The sequence below is a fragment of the Parasteatoda tepidariorum genome, chromosome 10 (assembly GCF_982258835.1).
Source record: "Parasteatoda tepidariorum strain Cologne lab strain chromosome 10, Ptep-v5.0, whole genome shotgun sequence".
In the NCBI taxonomy this organism is placed as follows: domain Eukaryota; kingdom Metazoa; phylum Arthropoda; class Arachnida; order Araneae; family Theridiidae; genus Parasteatoda; species Parasteatoda tepidariorum.
The window spans coordinates 45,551,613-45,575,157 of record NC_141764.1 but is presented as its reverse complement, the minus strand read 5'-3'; the positions used below and the strand labels follow the sequence as shown (position 1 = coordinate 45,575,157).

The window sequence follows — 23,545 nt, the reverse complement described above, 5'->3', positions numbered from 1 at the left end:
CGTTTTATTCCATTTCTTGATCAATTGGACATATTGACTAAACGAACGATTGCTTGTAAAATAATCTTAAAGAAAATTCTGTAATACCTATCTACAAACATTTACCAAATTTGATACACCAGCTTGTCTATTTGTTGCTTTATTTTACAATGATGAGTAAGTATTTTTCCTGATTCGCTAGTGGTTTTTAAATTGTAAAATGTTTATTGCAAAACTGTGAAATGTTTATTTATTACTTACTAGTGTACACTGAAAAAAATTTACGGCAAAAAGTACTGGAACCATGAGTATCTTACCGTAAAATCCTTTTTACTGTAAAATTTTATTCCGTAATTTTTACAGTAATAATTACTTAATTACAGTAATATTTATTTATTTAAAGTAATTACGTAATTTTATAATAAATTCTACTGTATAAAGATTACGGTATATCAGATTCTTTGTTCCGTAAATGTTTACTCTAAAAATAAATTTTATGGGAAAATAGTACCTTCACCCGAAGTGCCGGTAATTTTAATCGTAATTTGCTCTAGAATTTTTCATAGACTATTATTTTTAATGCATTTTCAATTTTTAACCTTTAAAGTAAACATGTTTGTGTACAGTGGCATAAAAAATAAAGTTGTATTATAACTAATTTACCTGTTAGTAGCCTAATTTTGTTTGAAATGAAGAATTGCTTTGCTAAAATTGTCTAATATTTTCTTTCTATGAATAAATGTATCATATGTTTTTGGGCATTCACGATATAACGACTTCGTTAATACGCCCATTTTCATCCATACGGCAAGGATCGTTATATCGAGACTTTACTAACATACACAAATAAATTTAATTTGATCTGTTTTCACAATTATGCTCTCTGACTGCCTTGAATACACTTTTAAAAATTCCGGATTAAATTACGATGTAAATTTTAAAAATTCCGTATTAAATTACGATATAAAGTACGGTAAAGTTACGATACGATATAAAGTATGTCTATATAAAGTACACACTTTGGATGCATTATCCGTAAAATCCGTTTTTACCGTGAAATATTTTATCGTAATTTTTACAATAGTATTTATTAAATTAGAGTAATTTGGTGATTTTACAGTAATTATTACTTTAAAAATTAAGGTAAATCAGATTTTTTATACCTTAACATGTTCTGGTGAAAAAAGATTTTACGTTAAATAGTACTGGCAATCCTGAGTGCCGTAATTTGATACGGAGTTTTTTATTTTTAGTGTATGCATTATATTAATTCTAATGTGTGTTTAATTTTTATTGAATCTATCTAAAACTAATAAATGTTTTTTTTTTCAGAACCTGTTGCTATGTCTGTTGTAATAGGTATCGTTGTAGGCTGTATTATACTTCTTCTCATCATTACTTTAGTTATTCTTTATCTTCTAAAAGCTGAAAGAATGTGCTTCAATCGTAAGTACCGTATTTTTAAGTTTTATTTTTATTATTTTACCTTTGATTGATTTTATTTATTGTATCATTTCTTCTTATTTCAGTTTTATTTTCTTCACTTGATTTAAAAGCATGGTTTTCTTATTTTTGTTTTTAGTTATGAACAAAAAGTAAAACCAGGCCGCTTGTACTTTTCATTGTTCGAGTCAAATTTACGTTACCAATATTTAAATACTAATATTTATTTCATTGTTGAAAATATTGAAATTTAAAAAAAAAAGAAGCAAATTTTAATTAATTTTAAGATAGAAATCCTTAAAAAAAGAAATCATTAAAAATTACTTTCATTTTTCAATTATTATTTTTGAATAATTATTTTAAACTAATTAAAAGGACTTATTTTAATTTGCGTAAAATTATAGATTCAGATTACTAATGTATATGTTCGAAGCTCGTAATGAAAAAGACGTTTCTTGCATTCTGGACTATGTCTTTTCGTTATCTTTTATACATCATATCATTTTTCATTTAATTTAAACATTAAGAAATTTTCTTCTTTCAGTTTTTAACGATCTATTGGCCTGCAAATCAAAATTCATGCACCTATACTCGTAAACAAATTTTTCTTTTCATGTTTCAAAATTAATTTATATATAACGTTCCTGAAAAGTTTCATTTCTGAGTAAATAACTTTACAGTTCATCCATATTTTTTATTTTTTTAAACCATAAAAAAAATATGCACTGGTGTTCTGAATTGGTATTCATTATAGATAGACTATTTTTCGCTTTCTAACCACAGTTTAGGAAAAAAAACTACTACGTTTTATTATTACAATACTTAAAATAGTTAAAATCATTTTTAAATTTTTTTTAATTAAGTGTGCAACTATGGTTAATTGTTACAACAAGCATTTGAATTTTCATGTGGATTAAATTATAATTTTTTGATACAAGGAATTTTACTTGGGAATACGTAGATGATCATTATCGTATTGTTCACTTATTTAAGAGGTAAAGAAAAATTATTTTATGATCTATGATGGCATTGCAAATAACAAAAATAAAAACTTGCTTTATATAACTAGTTTACGTTTTCTTGAAAATATTGACTCGAATGCATTTGAAATTTCTCCTTCCTATGAATTATATGTATTGCAAACTGAAATTTAATTTATTGGCGATTGTGCTCATGGCTACTCAAATGTAAATGCTTCAATGTATTTATAAATATTAAATTAGTGTTTCATAAAATTTCTAAAAAATTCTGGAAAAAAGTAACATGTTGTAACAAAGTAGCATGTAGTTTATTATCTACGTTTAACAACCTGCTCAATATTATAGATATTAATCTTCCTAACCATGTGACTTTGAACGTGTCTCTCTGAGCAGGATAATTTTTAACCCTTATATACAAATGCATGAATTTTTTTTAAAAAAAATAATGTTTGAAATATCTCTAAACATGGGTGTAGTTACTAGGGAAAATGAAAAAAAAATGATTAAATAAAACTCATAAATTTTTTTTTTTAATTTTTAAAAAACCATAAACATATTAATGTATTTCTACATCAGCATGAACACTCCTTCCTTAAATTCTGCAAATCTACTGCGTAGAATGATAACATAAATTTTTCTATAAATAATAGTTTTCAAACATAATGACTTTTTATTGAACTAATCATAATTCATAACCGCCGCTGTAATTGAAATTGCCCTCAGATAGCGAGGCCAACAATGAAAATTGTCTGCATAGAAATAAACTGTCGAAAATTCTAACTATGTTCGAAAAATATATAATAGTTTTGGTAAAATTAAAACTATGAATAAAACACTATGCAAGGGTTGCTACATAAAGCGATGTGAGCTTGATTAAATATATGATGCAGATCTACATTGCTGTGCATTTAAGGACAAGTCAAGCTTGCATTCATGGAAGTTAATATGAATGATCGTGTATCCCTCTCCTGGCTTACCCAGCGGTAAGGGATTTGTAACCAGCAATCAGTTTCCTGACAGTCATATTTGTTGCCAGTGCTGCAGTTGCCGATAGTCAGCACACAAATCAACTCTAACCAGAGAACAATATACGAATCGGCTTTGGACGGATTCAAATCAGAAACCCATAGACAGTGAAATATTTCTTAATCCAGTATGGCGCAGGTTATGGTTAGCGTGCCGCAAGCTACGAATAAATAATTGATATGCAAAGTTTAAGCGTTCAACTTTAAAGTATAGAATCAGGGAAGAATTGAATTGGTATAGAGAGTCTCAATACTTTTACAGATTTGCATTATTGAGACATTCTGGTGTGACACTGTTTGTGTCTATTGTTTTGGAAGTTAAAAAATGCTGCTCTATATTGTACTGCTACAATAACTGATGACATGAAAAAGCAGTTTAAGAAATAAAATGTAATTGCAACATCATTGAATTACTGCATTGTTAATTTAGTTTATTCCGAAAATATTAGATGAATTCAAATCTGAGACCCATAGACAGTGAAATATTCCTTAATCCAGTATGGCACAGGTTATGGTTGCCGTGCAGCAAACTACGAATAAATAATTGATATGCAAAGTTTAATCGTTGTACTCAAAAGTATAGAATCAGGGAAGAATTGAATTGATATAGAGAATCTCAATACTCTTTCAAACTTGCAATATTGAGACGTTCTGTTGTGACATTATTTGTTTCGATTGCTTTGAAAGTTACAAAATGTTGCTCGATATTGTAATTACTGATGACATGAAAAAGCAGTCTTAATAATCAAATATAATTATAACAATATATAACATTGTTAATTTAGTTCACTCCGAAAGTAATAGATGAATTAAATACATCGTTTTAATTAAGTGATGTTGTGTTGTGAAAGCAATGAAAATTATTTTTTTTCTTACTTAATCTGATTAAATAAATTTAAGTTTAGCTTAAAAAATTGTTTATTATGCAAGTGGCTTGAAAATTCTGAAAATTTAAAATATAATTATATAAACATCGATTCTGTAAAATAATCCCATTATTATTTATAGTAAGAAATCTTAATTTAATTTGTTAGCATGCTTATAATTATTATTTTATTCTTTATTTTTTGTTTCTTTATTTCCTTTTTTTAATTTGAATTTGTCTTTATTAGTTTAGACTAGAACTAAAGTTCTAGTCAAATATTTACCTGTTCTTTATTGTTATGTTTATGGAAATAAAACTTAAATTTTGAAATTTTAAAACAGTCTTAAATTTACAAAATGCTTTAATTCGAAAAAAATATGTTGTTCAAATAGAATTAATGGCTTAAACATAATATAATTATTTATGTATATTTACTGAAGAAAAATATTCATTTTATATCTATTTATGTATTATGGAATTTAATACAATATTGTTATAGTTAAATCTAAATTAGTCATACGTCTTATATAGTAATAGTTAAAGTTTGCTTACTTTTATTTTATAGTGATCAAATACTTATAAAAAAAATCAGAGTTAATATTATTAATATTTTAATAAATTGTGATTTATCTTTTTGTATAATTATCTATTTGTATTTCTTTTTATCTATATCGACAACAAGATATAATGAAATCATGTTCTTTATTTGAATTACTTGATGGAGTAAATAATTCTAAAAAAAATCTGAAAATGTAACAGTGCCTTTTTTTCCTTTTTAAGCCCTATTGCAAATTGATATAATTTTCCTATTCCTAAAGATAAGTTAATATTAAACATTAACGTTAATTTATTAACGCATTTATATATCTCTTTACACGAAATAAATTTCTGCTTCCATTTTAAATTAAATTACTGCTTTGAATCTTAAGTTTAGGCATCCTATTTTAGTAAGATTTTAACGTGTGAGTATTTTTTATAATATGAATATTTAAAAGAAAATGCAAACAATATATTATAATTCAATATAACTTGTGAGTAAAATTTAATTTTTAAGCAGAAAATTTTAGTGTAAAGCTTTAAATTCATTCGTGACGTTATAAACTAAAATTATGCTAAAAGATCAAAGAATGTCTTAATTTTTATATTTTCGAAATTTTTTTTTTCTGACAAACTTATCCTTACTGTTGAAGTATTTTTTGAAAGACGAGCGCAAAATAATTGATCAAACTAATGCCATATAAATTTGCTAATGCATTAATATTTAAGTACTTTAATATGCTATAGTAATATTATTATAATGTTATATTTTTTTTCAGTTTAGAAATAAATATGAGTAAAATTGTAAAAATTTTTTCCTTTCTGGTTTTAACGTTCGTTTATTTTTGTGGGACACTTAAAAAATAATTTATACATAAAAGCAATTGATCTTATAAACATAATTATAACATAGCTTATCTATTTTAAAACGGGTTTTTTTTAAATTTAATCTTAGAAACAATATACAGGGTCTTAAGTAATCACCGCACTGAATATATATTTTTTAGAATCATTGTCAAAACTGAATTTAAAAAAGTATTCACATTAAGGAACTCAAATTATAATTTAAGAGAGGGAAAGAAACGTTATCGCATTCTGACTAGTCTTAAGCGAGGAAAGTGAAGTTAAAAATGGCAAAAAACAGTTCGTGAATTTTCATCTCACTTTACTCAGTATTAATTCGTCAGATTTTACAGTCATCGACTCTTGCTCTAATTATTTGCTCTGAACTTAATTAGCTAACCATATATAATTAAATTAAAAGCTTAATAATTCATAATTTTTATTGAAAAAATTAGGAAGATAACTGTTTGTCATCGAAATTTGCTTGTCTTAAAAATTTTAACCACACACTCTTTATCTCAATTTTCTATTTTGATGTTCAAAACACTTCTTTTTACTTATAATTCAACTTTTGTGGCAAAAGGGTGTTTCCTTAAATAAAAGCTGAATAATTTTTCTCAGTTTTTAATAACCTCTCAAGATGCGCTTACCCTTACACCCTTTTTTTCTTATTTCGTATAATTTATATTAATTTATATTATAGTTACCTATATTATTATACTATATTATTATATTATATTAGTAACTTATACTATGTTACCTATTTAAATTTATTTGAAGGATTTATATTTATACATGATAATATTAAGAAGCGTTTATTGTTTTTTTCTTCTTTACACTTATGTTTCCCAATTTTAGGTAGGCCATACATAGTTAAAATTCTCCGAGTGATTAATTATATTAAAGTACTCTCAGCCATTTAGATTTTTATTCATTTTATTTAATCTACTAAGATTTATTTTTAGTGTATATATTAAGAAATTATGGCTTTAAGTAATGTTATTAACTTTCTCCCTTTACTTAGTGGTAAGCAAAACATCATAATTGCATTTCCCTAAATGTAGCCATTTTATAATTAGGTAATCTATTATTTTATGAAAATATTTATGTCTAGGCTTTAAGGTACAAATATGAGATAAATTTGAATTTAAAAGCCACTTGCATCTAATATACGTTTCCCATAGGCACAAAACTTGCTTCAGTACCTCTCACGCAAGATGAAGAGAATCGAGCAGAAATACGAACACCCGTCCGGAAATCTTAACCTATAACTATTGATAACTGCGAGTGTGAAACTATCTATAAATCATAACTGTTACTGAAAAATGAATAATATTTTTCGGTTCATAATTTAAATGGAAGAAACGAGTTGTTCATCAAGTTCTTGTCAATGTGTGTCAACAAATGTTTTTGATGTTGAACTATACATCAAGTCTGGTAATCAATAATGGTAAATAAATTGAAACGAAGCTTATTACAGTTTCTGAAAATTTGATTCACTAACTAAACTATCTTGCTGTTAAAAAAGAATAAAAAAGTTACGTAAACGAATGGCTTCCGGGTCTACAGAGCTTCAAGCTAGTTTATGCTATCAGAGGACAATAAAGCAAGTATTCGGGCAAGATTAAAGTAAGATTATCGTGTACCGACGGATAATAAGTTGGTATGCAGTTGTTTGATACTGTAAATGCACATTTAAAAACATTATTTGGATTCGAACAAAGTGGAAATTACTATTAGAGCTTACCATGAATATGACTATCTGTAATACGTTCATTCTTAACTTGATAATTTTCGACTATCCTAAACTGTTGAAAAGTCGAAACGCAACAAGTTATTGAAACAACTGACTATGGAACAGTGCTTCAAGTAGCTGCTTGACTGACTGAACTTTCCCTTAAATCTATTTTGTTTTTCTTTGTGAGTTTGGAATAGCGATGGGCCTCCACAAAATAAAAAAAAATCGTATAACCGCACTGTAAAAAAGTAATACATAATTAAAAACTGTATTGCTACTAGAAAATCTCTAGGAAACAGGGATTCCATTAATTTTCTAATAATGTTACTGCATTAAAATGCAATAATGTAATGTGTTGATCTCAATAAAATCTTCGCAGACAAAACTTCACGTAGACGAAACTTAGCGTAGACAAAACTTAGCGTGTACTAAACTTCGCACAAACAAATTCTAAAGTGAATAATTAACATTAATAAATTCAAATTCATAATTAACTTAATTTTAATAAAAGTAAAAATGTTAAATTTTATATTTTTATAGATAATTGAATGATGTTTAACATATAATAATAAGTGCATACTTATTTGCATAGTTTCAAAAATTTATTGATCAGTGAAAGATTTAATAAAAGTGTATCACATTAAAAAATTTTAAGAATTTTAATCAGCTTTTTTTAATTGTTCAATAAACTTTCGTAAAAGAATTTTTAGTCAAGGGAGAGTTAAAAAAATTTTAACTTGCACAGTGGGTGGTGAGCTTTGAAAAAGTTTAAAAATGTATGATTTACCTCAAGCAAAATAATTTTTTTTATTAAAAATTAATTTGTTCATTAGAGTGTATAATCCGTTCTGGGAAATAGCTGAAAAGTAAACTCAGTCACCACTCCCCCTCGAAAAAGAAACTTTCTATCAGTTCTACATTTCATAAAAAGGTCTTCATTTATGAAATTTTAAATAAATGAAGTTTTGTACCCTCGAAATTATGGATCGATGAAGTTTTTTACTCAGGTAGTTAGTTATGTATCAGCGAAGTTTTGTCCAGCGAAAATTTGGCCACAAACTTTTAACCACGAACCAATAATGTTACGAGAAAAGTTTATAGAATTCAAGTTTTCTAGAGATTTTCTGGCAATGCACTTTTTTTTACAGTACGAATATTATTCAGTACTAACAAGCAATTTAATGATTTGGAGATAAATAAATCCTGGATAAAATTTAGAGTAGACAAAATATCATGCCTAGACAAAAACTGAAGTTATAGAATATTATTGGAAGAGTATCTCGCTTAACCAAATTGTCAATTAGAGCGATTTTCTCGCGATAAATACTATTTAACATTGATTCGATTTCATTTCACACCTTTTTTTTTTGTTGCACTGTTAATCGATTTTTAGAGGAAAACTTTAGGAAATAGAGGAAATAATGCAACAAACAACGTAAAAAACTGTGTTATTCAAAAAAATACTAATAGTTTATCTAAATTTAAACAAGAGTAAGTTGTAAAAATAAGACGAGTTGAGCCTGGGATTGATAAGGGTTCGTTATATTTATTAAAAATTTTCGGGTTTACTTTCATCCTTTATTAATATTTTTAAGCTAACCAGATATATAAAATCGGTTTGCAATAATATAAAAAAAAAAAGAAATTTGGATCTATTAAATTAAGAAGTTTTAAATTTTATGTTTCAAAAATTGTCTAATAGTGTATCTTATAGATTTTCAAAAATTGATATTTTGATGTCTTTTATTTAGAACTAGAACGTTCATCTGTCATATTGAAATTTGAACTCGGATGAGTGTATGCAAAAAAAAAAAATGAATATCGATTAAGGAAATAATATTCATTCGAGCTTCCATTAAAAATATTCGTAAGCATTAAAAATAATATATGGCTCCACAATTTTGTGACCAATATAGTAATTTTGCCCACGATTCTAGCAACGTTTTTAGCATCGCGTATTTCCCACCTTTATTTCCTTGTATAGTTGGTACTTATTGATCTGAAGCTGTGGGAACTTCAAGACGCAACCGTTGTTTTCACAATCTTCGTTTTTTAACACATGAGTTTAAAAGTGTACGATACTTTGTTCGCTAAGGATTTGCATAAACGAGAATTTGTCTGTATGATATTGTGTCTACTTTAATCTTTTTTTTTTATTCGATAACACAATAATATGTTATGCTTTGAGCTAGAAATGCATTCCTGCAACTAGAGGAGATAGGAAGTGATTATGCCTAACCATGGGATTAAAATCAAATTTAATTGGTTACCTGTAAGTGGCGTCACGCGTGTGAATCGAAGCTGATTGGCTTCTGAATCATCAAATACGATGATTTTCCTACAATGATGTCACTTCTACGCATCCAATCACCCACCACTTAAGTATTTTATTAGCTAATCGCGAGCTTGTAATTGAATTTGTGGAGGCCCGAAAATTCATATCCAATATTCTATCTACGAAAAAAAGCTGTATTGTGTAAATAATTCAATGTTTTATTGGGATTTTAAATTGTTTTTCGCCTATTGTGCTACTTTTTTTCTCATCGCCAGCAGCAGTGTGATATTAAATTTTTGTAATTTGTAAAAATATTATGAATCATTGGTTTGTTATATATGCTTTAATGCTATTGCTTTGCTGTGTTATTTAAAACTACGTTTTATTGTTCATATATTGCTTTGGGTGTTATATCATGTAACTGTTAGAGCTAGCCAATGTTTCCTTTATGTGAAAGTAAATATATTATATCAGAAAATTAATTAAACACATATGTAAAACGTTAAGCGATCAATAATTTTACAAAAACATTTTAATTTATAATAAATTTTTTATATTAATACTAATCTTAAAATTTTATCAGTCAAATATTTTTAATTAATTTTTACCTGCTTTTTCATTTACAGAATTTAACTAAAGCAATTTCTGATGTTTTAAATTATATCCGTTCTTATAGATTTTCCAATTTATATTTATTGCATCTTTAGACTAAGTGTAATCGTATGCTTCATAATTTTATTTTTTTAAAGGAACCCCTTTTAATTATTCTATAAAAGCAGTTTTTGAAATATTCATTTACTGTATGATACTTATTATAATATAAAAACGATGTTTGAAACTATAATTATAGATCTTTTATTAATATAAACAGCAAAGCATATGTATGATACATGATTCAAAATTTAATAATGAAAAATGCTTGTAAGTAAAATATTATATAAATGTAAATACAACGTAAAAATTCATTATTAAATTGGGTGTTTTGTACATGTTGAAAATTGTTTTAAGAAACTTGTTTGTTCAGTATTGTAACCTAACATTCATAAATGTGGTAAAGAAGTTGTTACCCTTGTACATAGCAACCGTTGAACTGTTAAATGTTTTGAATTAAAAAATGTTTATGAAAAGTAAGAGTTTTGACTTATTTGAAACCAAAATTTAAATCTAAAAAATCATAATAGTTGCTAATGTTATCATAAAGCTTATCAACTGAGAATTAACAAAAGTCTTGCTTGAAATCTTACTTCGTAATAATTTCAAATCAGTGTTAATGCTTTCAAGTGTTTACTTATTTTAGAAAAGGTTATTTTTTTTTTTTTTGAAAATCGTTATTAAATCATGAAACCTATCAGAGTTGATAAACTCATCATAAAACTTAACTAAGAAATAACAAGGATCTTGCTTGAAATCATACTTCGTAATAATTTCGTAATAAATGCTATCAAGTGTTCGGTTATTTTAGTACAGGATTTGAAATTTCGTAATGAGAACCAACCATAAAAGTAGCGAATAAATAGCATATCCTTTCATTTAATTCACCGATTTGATTTCACATTCTTAGTTTCTATCTCAATGACTCTGGCAGTAAACTTTAAATAATTATTTAAAATATAATATAAATTTTAAATAATTAATTAGCATATGCCACTGATTAAATTGCCTGACCCATTTAATGCTGTTTTCGCATGATGCCTTTTTAGAACATTCTAGAACAGCAATGCAACATTTTGAATTCGTTTGCACAAAAATTATTGACTACAAAAAATACAAACAGTAATTTATTACAGAATTTACTAAAATAATGAAATCGTTAAGTTTAACAATATTTTTATCATCTTAAACAACATCACAGTAAATGCACTATATATTTCGTATGAAAGGAAAAAAATTGAGAAATAACATTTTGAAAAATTTAATTTTTATTTAATTATTTCATTTTTTAACTGTCAAGTATCGTGCATGTTCTTTTTAGTATAATTAAGCTTTAAATGCCTATAAATGTCAAACAAGAGTGAATTTCTTAAGATTATTTTTGTAACAAAATAATATTTGAAAATTTTATTACTATTCTACACTCAAAGTTGCATGAAGATACCCAATTGTACTATTGTATTCAATTCTGAGCATCTTAGTTTTGCATATTAAGATAATTTTACAATTCAACAAGATTCCCCCCTTCAGAACTAGCAGGATCATGAATGAAGTGTAGTTCTAGATCGCGGTTGGCCACTTCGCGGTAGTCAGCTTAAAAGGCACGCGTCTTCCAGAATGAACAAAAATTTTAAAAATCGATGTTAAGGGTGGTGATTACAGAATACACTCGATACATCAGAACATTATTTTTTGTTTAAACTTGATATTATGCCACTTTCTATAATGTTTATGTGGTGTTGTGTGATTCTAGAAAAATGGGAAAGCTTAGATAGTGCGTTATTTAGAAATAAAAAAATGGCAAAGAAAACATATTATAATCTGGCAAAAATTTAGTAAATCAAAAACGTCGTTTTTCTTAGTTTTATCCTAGAGTATCAAACAGTCTATCGCAGAAACACATCCAATGTTTAATGCTTATATAATCCTCAATACCTAGGTTACATCAATACCACTGTTTTAGATACTTTTGGACAAATTTAATTTTCCTTGCACTTCTGGACAAGGCAACAATACCTAGGTTTTTTTCGACAGTTTTTAAATCCATGAATTGTTTCCTTAAAACAATACAAGAAAGGAAAAATACTGTCACCTTACCTTTTAAAATACTTACTTTTTTATTTATAAAGAACTGTATTTTAAAAATGCTTCCAATGCACGCACCTTTTCATTATTGGCTAGCCCAATAACACGAATTTATTGCGATCCAAAAGAACTCTATTTTATCTACATTAAAACAAAGAAAAAAAAAGTCGCAAGAAGTCTTTTCCCATTACAAAGCTATCGCCAAACTCCAGGGAACTCAAATGCCATTCCTCCAGCTATATTCTTCTTAGTTCTCGAATCCGCATGTTTCTAATCAAACTCTATCTTAAGTAAATTCCTTCTCATCCGCCTTTCCTCTTCTCATTAACTAAGCGAAGTTGGCAAAACTTTCTTGATCGAAGAGAAATAATAACAAACAAAAAAAGTAACAGTTTGGCCAGCTTTGGCGTTGAAATAGACACCATGTATGTGTCAGATCCCTTGAGAGGTTTAGTAACAGATTGTGGTGAAACCCATAGCTGATGTTATCCTTTTGTACATTATTTTCTCTCTTTTTTTATTTATTTAGTGGATGCTTCTTCTCTAATCCGAAAATGTTTCATTCAATACTGTTTGTAAAAAAGAAAAAAAAAATAGCTAAAAAAATGCCTTCTTTTTTCGACCATGTTGTGAGCTGCTTATGTCTTTATTGATTGAAGTAATTTTTGTAAAAGCGAAGTACTTCTAGAGGGAAAATAAACATAGGTATTCGGTAGTAAACTTCAATATTAAAACTAACAATTTACTTAAATGAAAGCAATTTAAATTAAAATATTAGAATTCGGGTAAGTAAAAATTTAAATGTATTTTAACGAGAAGTTCAGATAAGCATTATTTTATAAACTACACTTAATAAAAATTGCAATACTTCAAAGTATTTTAAATGCAGAGACACGAATAAAATTTCAAGCACTGTGATTTTAAAGATGTCGTGGAGGATTGCGGTAGAGATTTTCATGGGATAGACTCTGGAATCTTTGTGTTGGTAACCGGGTGCTCTATACCAATATGAAAAAGGCGCGCGTCAGCATTAAATAGTTTAGCAAACAATTTGCGTCGCTATTTGAGTGGAAAACATCATAGTGAATTTTACATAATTTCTCAGTCAATGCTACTATCATTATCCTATCACACTATCATTTATCCTATAAAATAATATGTTTTATATTTTTCCTTTTATTATCTCTTTATAAATAATTATTTTTAAAAAAATGAAAATGCTGAATACATCTCTCCTGCCACGGTGACTCGAGAGATAGAAGGGACCCAGGATCGAATCCAAGCAATGGCTGATCGATACAAATTTTTCACCCGGATCGTACCATCCACCAGAAATGACGTAAAATATCCTTAGTAGTAAACGGATCATGGGTAAGAATCCCCTTGCTGACGGGCTAACCGGGGGAGGATTTCGTGGCTTTCCTCTGTATATAACTCAAAGAAGGGTTCAAACTAAAAGTCCTCAGCGAAAGCATTTTGACCCAATGCTTTATATGGGGATTCTGAGTTGTGTTCAAAATCACAAAGCTAAGGAATTTAGCATTGATAGTCGTGAACTCAAAAATGGTCGACTGTTTTACGACAGTTATAAAATAAAATAAAGCAAAATAACTCTGATGCCTCCACATTGATGACTACGGATAAAGAATACGCAATTATTTCACTTCTCCATATACATAAACTACACTGCTTTGCCTCGATCCACAATTCGTTTGACTCGGCGAACAATCTGAACATCACTACCTGAGTTCCACTGAAATTGCTTCTTTGCAAATGGTCACGTGGCCATCATGAAGGACGTAATTACGTCATAACGGATAAAAAGAAGCTACCATGACCTCCTATTTACATGTATCTTGTAATTTATGGTAAAAGTTTAATAACACTGCAGATACTTCATTTTACATCAGTATTTACGTCTGATATAGAGCAGATATTGAGAGCTTTAATTGTTATTTCAGTGTTAAAAGAATTTAGCATATTTAAATTTAAACAACGTACAAAATATTTTAGTATGATAAATATGCGCAACGCAGTTTATTTTCTTGTAAACAAAAGGAAAAAAAAAACAAAGTATCAAAACAACAAATTTCATCAGCGTAGTTTCAAAAAATAAATAAATAAATAAATAAATAATGCCTAATTTCAAGTTAAATTATCCGATTCATGCTGTGTTTCGATTGTGTTCTAACTTTACCAACGCAATCCTATTTATTTTATTTTCATTGTGATAAGATATTCCATCGAATATTTTATTCGTTTATCGTCAAAATGTGAGGAATCGAAAAATGGAACTTCTTAATGAAAAAAAAAATTTCTTCTGGAATGAATTTTTTTTTATTTTATGCACCGATGGAACTACAAAAAGAACTTGAGAGGTCCTCTTCTTGTGCATTCGAATTTATTCCATTTCCGTCTAAGAATAATTTATAACCATAAAAGGTAATTACGGATTTTCCATTAACATTTGCTCCAAATAAAATAGTAAAAAAGACCCAAGAAAATGACGCTGTTGTAAAAAGAACTAGAACATTAGAGTTCTTTTCTGTTAGAGTTAAAAAAGGATTGCGCTTAATTTAATTGATTAATGATATTAATCACCGTCTGGACTCACAATTTCCCTTATATCGATTTATTATGCTTTTATTGAGATTTTATTATCATTTCATACTTGGAAAGCTCTCAAAACTGCTTTTAGATTGTTTAAATGATACCAGTAAAAATGCACTTATTTTATTCATGATTTATGTGAGTGTTTTTATAGCAAAATTAATTAAAACAGAAATATACTCTTCTGATACGGGCAGCATTGAAATAATAGGTTTTTAAGTTTTAGTTCCAAAAGGGAATTTTAATAAGAAAGGTTTCGATTTTTGTTCAGGCTTAAATAAAGTTTGAGTTTTGACTATTATAACATTAAGCAATTTTTCATTATTTTGATACAGATTATATTGATTAAAATTAAATTTATGTTTAGCTGTATTGCAGAATAGTTCAGTGTAGAATGGTGCACTGAATAAAAAGGCCATATTTAGTAAAAATCAAATGTTATAGTTGTAAAAAGAATTATTGTGATGAGGTAATATTTGTTAGACTTCTTAGCACGCCTTCCGTACCATTTTGTTGCCTGCCACACAAATGATACATAATCAGAATTTCTGTAAATGATTGCAGCGCCGCCTGTTAGTCAGGCAGACATTCATAACAAGCTGATTATGGTGAGAGTATGCAAAGCCCTACTTACTGGTTGTTAAACAGATTCTGGAAATAATATTGAAAGAAACATGCAAAATTTGCTGCATTAGATGCAAATGTCAAACAATGAATAAGAAGTTATACATCACTATTATTATCATTATATTTATTTGTTTTAAAAAAATAGATATTATCTATACATAATAATAAAAGCGGCTGTGTGTGTGTGTGTGTCTGTAATCACAATATATCGCCCCAGAAGCCTCGCCCAGGCACGAAACTCGGCACATAATTGTGTTTTGACACAATGAAGAAGTATTTTTTTTCTTTTTTAAAAATTTGGATTAGTTATTTAGTTATCAGTCATTTTGTAAGTCTATGCTTTTCGTCTGCTTTTTCGTCTTCAAAGAGCCATATTCAAAAAACTATTAAAAAATGCATATACTTTTCCCCACTCTTATAAATGTATGCTAATGCGAACCTTACAATTGAAATATTAATTTTCGACAACTTAAACCAATGATATACGAAGGAATTAATAATTTAATTGTAAAGTTCGCATTAGTTTACATTTATTAAAGTGGAGAAAAGTTTAACTTTTGTATTAAAAATGTGGCAACATATTCGATACGTAAATAGAACGCTTCGCTTTGATATATTTGTCGCTGTTCATAATTGTTATAATAAGTTTTTCTTCTTCTTTCCACGCTCTATTTTTTTTTTCTTAAGCGAAGACGATAATTTTTGTAGCGATATTGTAGTACTTTGTACAACTAAAAATTCCTTTCACAACACTTTAAAAATATTTACTTTATTTTCTTTATATATACAGAGAACAGTCGGCAAAGAATTCGATTAGGTTGAAAAACATTTTGCTAAAAAGGAACGAATTCCAAAAGAAAAAATAAGCAACTTAAAGAATAAAAATGCTGATGCCAGCCAATTTTTTGAAAGTTAACTTAGAAATAACAAACCAAACGATGTTAAATAACAAACCAAACGATGTTAACAAAATGACGTAGAAAGCGCAACTAGATCAAAATTATACAAGCACAACTAGATCAAATTATAATACCTGAGTGCTTGACGTAACAGATATAGAAATAGAATTTGATACCATAAAAAATTATATAGAAATAGAAATTGATACCATAAAACATTTATTCGTTTTCGTGTTCTTTTCATGTATTTAGCATTTTAGTTTTTTTTTTCTTAAGCGTTGTAGCTATATAATTTCAAACATCCTCAAGAGCTATAACACATCTGCAGCAGAACTGGATATGAAGACAAAATTGCAGGACAGGAACACTTTAATTGTCCACTAATCTTCAGATTTCCTGCTACGTTTTAAAAAACTTTATTTGTGAAAACCTTCAGCGTGGCGGACAGCTGGCCGCCTTAGGCGGCTAGTTTACTATAAAAAATGAAGTCGAGGAACTTCCGTGGGGTTAGATAACTCTTTCAAACAAGAAAGGGATTTTACTTCCGCCTGGTAAACTTACGAAGAATTTTATATCTGGAATACCTTTATTTATCAAGTTGACAATTAATATTTTTAAATAATTTTTGCTTAATTTAATTTATTGAAATATGTCTTATTAAACTCAGTTAACGATCTTCAAATTTTAAGGTTGTATTTTTAGAAAACTACGAAATACTTTAAGCTTTTTAAAATATTGTAAGGTATTTATAACCTTAAAAGTTGGCAACTAAGTTCTATCATTAAAAAATATTAATTGATTACGTAATAAATAAAGAAATTCCCCATATACAATTAATTTTCGGAGGTTTACAATCACATTTCTAATTAAAATCGGTTTCGGAAATAAAATCACATTTCTCTCCAAAGGAAAACCTTACTGTTCAAAATTAAAATAATTTCTGATACGGTCGATTATTTCTAGAACTTCTAAACAAATATTAACGATATTATTTATGACCCTAGGTAAAAATAATACTAGAAAAGTGATAATCCGTTTTAAACACACCAATGATCATGCGCAACACTCATAGGTGTCAGAAATCACCAAAAAGCTATTAGAAAATCAATAAAAAATAACAAGAAAAATGAGATGAATATGGATATATTCCCGTCTTACCTATTAGCAGGATTTGTGATAATTAACCGAAGAACGTCTTCACTTTTCAGAAAATCTTCGACTAGTTGCATGCTGTTAGCCCGCAGGTTCCACACAATTAAATCAACTGCAATTAGACTTAGTGTTCCAATATGTCATCCCGTACAATAATCACAGTGCCTTTTTCAAAGACTTGTAGGTGCATACGTACGACATTGTACTTGATCAGATTATTCAATCACCGCCACCATAAATATCCCAATTTCTCGGACATCGGAGAACTGAAGTAGGTTCCTTATGTGGTTTATGCTGTTATATTGTGAGAATGATATTCAGATTATCCTCTAATGTCACAAAAATTGCCCATTATGGCAGATGTGGCATGATTTTGGACAGGCACCATATTGGATGGCCGCACACCCATCCATTTCTTTGAAAGTGGCACTGTGGTCTGGTGTGAAGTAATTGTTAAGAGGTTATGGAGTCCTATGGGCTCTTTGGGGATTTAGACCAAAATATAACTATAGAATCTAAGGAATAGTAAAGACGCAATTTTATGAAATCTTCCCATATATACAAAATAAATAAAAGAAAGCTTAATTATTTTTTATCTAGTCTTATTTTTAATCATCAATTAAGTTAGAAACTGATCTTGCCGTTTTCTGGTGAAATTTACATCACTATAATACAAAGATAATATAACTTTTTTTGTTTTTTAAATAATTATTTTTTATCATTTGGTTTTGGAATAAGTGTGATAATTTAGTTGAGTCTGAATATGATTTTTTTAAATATTTTAATTTTCTCTTTAAAGATGAACATAAAATTAGGGTTGTAATTAAAAAATTCTATGTGTCGTATTTAACCAATATCAAGAAAACTAAAGAACTGAAAGTTTTCTGTAAGTTGTGTGAAAGGTTAGAGAGGTCAGGAAAAATAACTAGCATCTCACCTTCTTAATTTTGTATGATTTTCTTTAAACTTTTTCTTTTTCACGCTTGCTTTTTTTCTTCTTTTTTTTTGCTACAGAGTTATTCTATGTATATATTATACTAATTGGGAAAAATATATACTGTTGATATGCAGATTTTATTATTAAAATATATAATTTGTTTCTTTTAGGAAAAGGGTTCAAACCAGAGAGCAGTGAAAGGTAATAAGCACTTTTATATTACAATTTACATTTGACTAAATTTATTGAATTGATTTTTGACAATAGATATGACATTTGAAATACACATTTTTTATTCAATGACAGGTTTATAAATATTTATATTATAACTTAAATGATTTAATTAAAAAGTAGTGAGACTTCGTTTAAATCAATTTGATTTTTGGAAGTATATTTTTGAAAACAAATTCCAAAGTAAAGTTATCTTTGAAATCTTTATTCAGAAGACTTTATTAATAAAAGAAAATCAGTTTGTGTACCTTAAACTTGAAGTTAAGTTTTAACTAAATCTAAATGTGTTTATCTTGCAAAAAAATTTCGATTGAGTTTTTAATTGGACTAATAATTTGTCACCAAACCTTAATTGTATACATCAATTTTATAATCCACTTAGAGATCTTATTATAAATGTTAGAGAAAGACGAAACTTAACCTAAGCCAGTTAGCTGGTTAGAGAAGAACAAAACTTAACCTTACACAGTTAAAGATCTGTTGTGAACTTGCAACAGTAATGGAAATAGAATGTTTTTCCTAAAGGCTTGATTATAACTTGTGATGACAGAACTTCAAACGAACGATCTTTATCTGAGCTTGTAGATTGCTAAATTGAAATTGAAATATTTTTAAAATACAATTAATATAAGTGTTAGTTACGTACTAAAATAAATTTGTTATTTCAGTGATGCCGAAAGTGGTAGATCAGCAGAACTTATTCATAATGGTAGATCAAAGCACGGAGCCATACCACCAGATGCACTCTACACAACCAAAAGAGAAAATAACTCAACACCTGATAGCAGGCCTCTTTATGAAAACATAAAGGTGCGTTTAATTTTTATTTCAGCATGTGTTACTACAGCAGTTAAAGATAACCGAGAGAAAGGGCCATCTTCCGGCGTCCATAAACCCAGTGTCTGCTACAGGTTCGAACGAAAAAGCCCCTTTTAAAAAACTTAAATGGTTTTCCGATTACATTCCAGTAATAGCTATGTTTAGTATTATTATGACATTAGTAGAAAATAAACAATCTTCTGCGGGTGTTTAAGATAATGCATCTGCATATTTTATCTGTTGTAAAAACTTTGATATTCGTTTCTACCCTTATGCCATTACATCTAATAGTTGCTTACTATGATCTCATAGTACAGCCATTCATGTAGTACTTCAAACTTTTTAAAAAAATAATTTAAACTTTAGGTTTGTCCTCAAGATTCTGATGACCGTATGTTCTGGAATTGTCCTCTTAGTCTTTTATATAATTTTATGTGTCAGATTTCATGAACATTTAGATTATGTGAAAGATATCATGACGAAGTACATATGGACTTATTAAATACTAGGTGGTTGACGTCCATTATTTATCTATCTTTTGGTTACAGCAACATAGTGTCCAACACTTACAGAGGCCGTGGTATCAATGTAATATGTTGTCTGATATATAAAGCACACCAAATTAGTTAAAAAATTAACCAATCAAAAGGCAGAAGACATAAAAGGAAGTTACTTTTAGTCATTTATTGATTGAGAAAAGTAAAACCCATTGTATGAAAAATCAATTTAGACCGATATGACAAAACAAATCGATGTTGACAATTATTATTTCAGAAGCAAAGATGAAATAAATATATATGACTTAAACCCGGATAAGATTGTCTTAATGAATTACAACAAACAACTCCTGTTATGAAAGCTGTTGAAATCGATAATAAACAGGTTAAAATGGTGCAGGTGGAAGAGTTTCAGTAATAAGTTAAAAGAAATTTCGGAAAATATCGAAACAGAATTCAACCCTCGGAAATAGTTTTAAAACCTAAAAGGGTGAAATGATCATTCTGTTATGCTAAATCACAGTAAAAGTAGTGCATCGAAACTAAAAAAGAAAGTTGAATTTTTAACACTGTTAAATTTCGAATTCGTTTTTGGATACAATTGGCTTTATAGAATTAATCTTAACTGGAATTTAACTAAATTTCAAATAATTTTAATATAAAGAGATTGCTTCATGAATATAAGGAAAATTTTGATTATAAATTAGGCGAAATAAATATTTCTGAAGTAAAATTTAAAGTAAGGCCTAATGTTCCAGTTTTTGCCGAGCTAGGCAGACACCTTTGCCGAGACTTGAGAAAATATCTTCATGCTTATTTGTATGTAGGTAAATAATGCACAAAAATAGATTTTAGTTATGCATACCTACGAATGAAAATTCATCCAGATAACCAACCACCATCTATTGATATAAAATGATATTTCTTGCGTTTACATATATATCAGAAATCAGCTTGGTTATGTAATGAGTGTAATCAAACTTTCTTATAAGATCCTTCATTGTAATCTAACAATCAATCGGGTTTCATAGTTCCTTTGCTTATCAACAGTTTATTAGACTTCGATAACCTGTTTGAGTTTTCTCTCACTTGCATATTGGTTTGTAATCTATTGAAGTAGACATTTTTACTATGTTTTTAACACTTACTTGTATCCCTGTGCTCGAAGATATAGTCAGTAAATCATTGCAATGAACCAAATTTCTTATTCTACACATTTCGAAGGAAAAGTATTTCTGATTTTATCAGAAACTTTTTGAATTTGAGGCATGTTTTTGCGCTATTAACTTAATCAATCTTAGTTCGAAAAGTTTGGTGATTGACTCTATTATTAAATGGCCACGTTTGGTATAATGTTGCTCTCATGAAGATACTGTAAGACACATGATAACTACTACCCAAGCGTCCCTAATTAGAACTCTTAATGAAAATGCGTACTGTTACCAATTCAAGATATCGGTTTCACTGGAAAATGGAGCAACGCGGGAGAATTAAGTTTTGCTTCAAATTAGGCAAAACAGTAAAGGAGACAGGTTAAATATTCGTATAAATTTCAGCAGTAAATAAAATTTTATTGTCAACTTTTGCTTTATTTAGTGTGTTTTGTGTGTGCCAGTAGTATGCTTTTGGATGAAAAAGAAGCAAAACTGAAAGGCGTCGCGTAATAATTGTCATTAGAGCGAAATCAAACGAAACGCTTACTGGCATATCCGTATATCTATAACCGTTAATAAAAGTGAATTGTGGATAATGACAATTACCTTGAATGACAGTTAAAATATTTTGTTAGTGTCTCATGCTTCTTTAATTTTATGAGGAGTCCTCAGCAAATTTTGGAGCAGATCTTGTATAATTAAATGCATTTTTTCTCACAGTTATGAATTTTTGTCTTTTTTTCCTTAGCCTGATAGAAATGACAACCAAAATGATGCAGCATTAGTGTATGCAAGCTTAGATTTACCCAATCCAGTTCCTCAATCAAGAAATGGACATTCCAATAAAAACAAGCAACAACAACAGCCACCGCCCAGGAGGGATCGAACTGAATACGCTGAAATACAATTCCAGCCTAAAATGTATGAACAAGCTTCTTTATAAGTGAAAACCTGTTTCCAGATGTGCATTCCAAAGTTTGTGCTTCCATGTTTGAAAACATTTTCTTCAGTCGTGTTTTCTTCTGAAAGTCTTTAGTATTTATTGGTTTAAAATATCATGAGAATCATATGTGGTGGATAAAACACCAGCTGTTATGTGCGCATGCGCAAAAATCATACCTCCTCTACGGCAGCATTTACAACATTGTGAGGACATATTTAATGTGGTGGATATGATAGCACCAACTGGTTGGATATGTTTAATGTTCATGCTCTAAAAGCATATCTGCTTAATGGCAGCATTTGAATCTTGTGAGAACTTTACTGATTTTATCGAACCAATTAAAAATCTTATTTGAAGAAACATATTAAGTGATATTTTAGAGAATTTGTAATTATAATCATGTCTAGAATCCCTAAAATCATTAAAAAGTTATTTAAAGCCATTTTTTTTTATTGGAAGCTATTTTATATAAAGACTAAGAAGAATAATCAAATATTTTGTGTATAGGACGCAAATTTAGCAAAAAAGAAAGATAACTTATACTTAACTGGCCTAAATTAAGTTTACTAGTCCCTGAAGAGTTTTCATTGCATTTACTTTTAACCAAGTGAACCTGGTTCCAACAAATCATCGTTGATTAAAGATCGTGCATTATATCTACAATGCATAGTATCTGAACAATCACCCATAACATTTCAAAAATGGGTAAGTGCTAGAAAATAGTTTATAAGCTTAAAAAAGGATCCATTCAATGAAACTTTAATCAAAAAAAAAATAATAAGTGAATGAATCTTAATATCGTGCGAGAATTGCTTGGTACAATACCAGACAAGAGTTATTTATATATTACTTAATTACGAATTACTTATCATTTTATCGGTTAACTCTTGGTTTTAACCTTCTAGCATTGGTTAGACCTACACTGTAAAAAATTACGGTGAAAAAAGTGTGCCAGTTATATTTACCGTAAAATTTATTTCACCGAAGCATTTTACGGAACAAAAAATCTGACACACTGTAATTTTTACAGTAATCATTGCCGTAAAACCACTTAATCAGTACAATTAAATAAATAATAATGTAAAAGTTCCAGTATATTTTACGGAAAAAATGGATTTTACGGATGATTCACCCAAAGTGCTAGTACTTTATACCGTAATTTGATCCAGAAATTTTACAGTACAGCTTTAGTAGCCGTTAAAAGGTCTAAACATTTTCGCACTATAAATTTGCAAAGATTAGTAATCCCCACTTT

At 28.3% G+C, this 23,545-nt stretch overlaps 1 protein-coding gene across 3 annotated transcripts in view; it reads left to right on the top strand.

Annotated features, from left to right (window-relative positions):
- LOC107449243 (irregular chiasm C-roughest protein) overlaps window positions 1–22,821 on the top strand; it is a 265,730-nt gene extending 242,909 nt beyond the window's left edge. For 2 of the 3 annotated variants that reach the window (XM_016064723.4, XM_071184650.2), the window contains exons 9-12: window positions 1,312–1,425; window positions 18,817–18,847; window positions 19,546–19,687; window positions 22,096–22,821. In XM_016064723.4, the coding sequence (XP_015920209.2) occupies window positions 1,312–1,425; window positions 18,817–18,847; window positions 19,546–19,687; window positions 22,096–22,290 (482 nt within the window). In that variant the 3' untranslated portion in view covers window positions 22,291–22,821. Of the gene's footprint in view, window positions 1–1,311; window positions 1,426–6,856; window positions 9,056–18,816; window positions 18,848–19,545; window positions 19,688–22,095 lie in introns of those variants that run through there. The other variant, XM_016064724.4, reaches the window with a different exon arrangement.
- The last annotated feature ends 724 nt before the right edge of the window (window positions 22,822–23,545 follow it).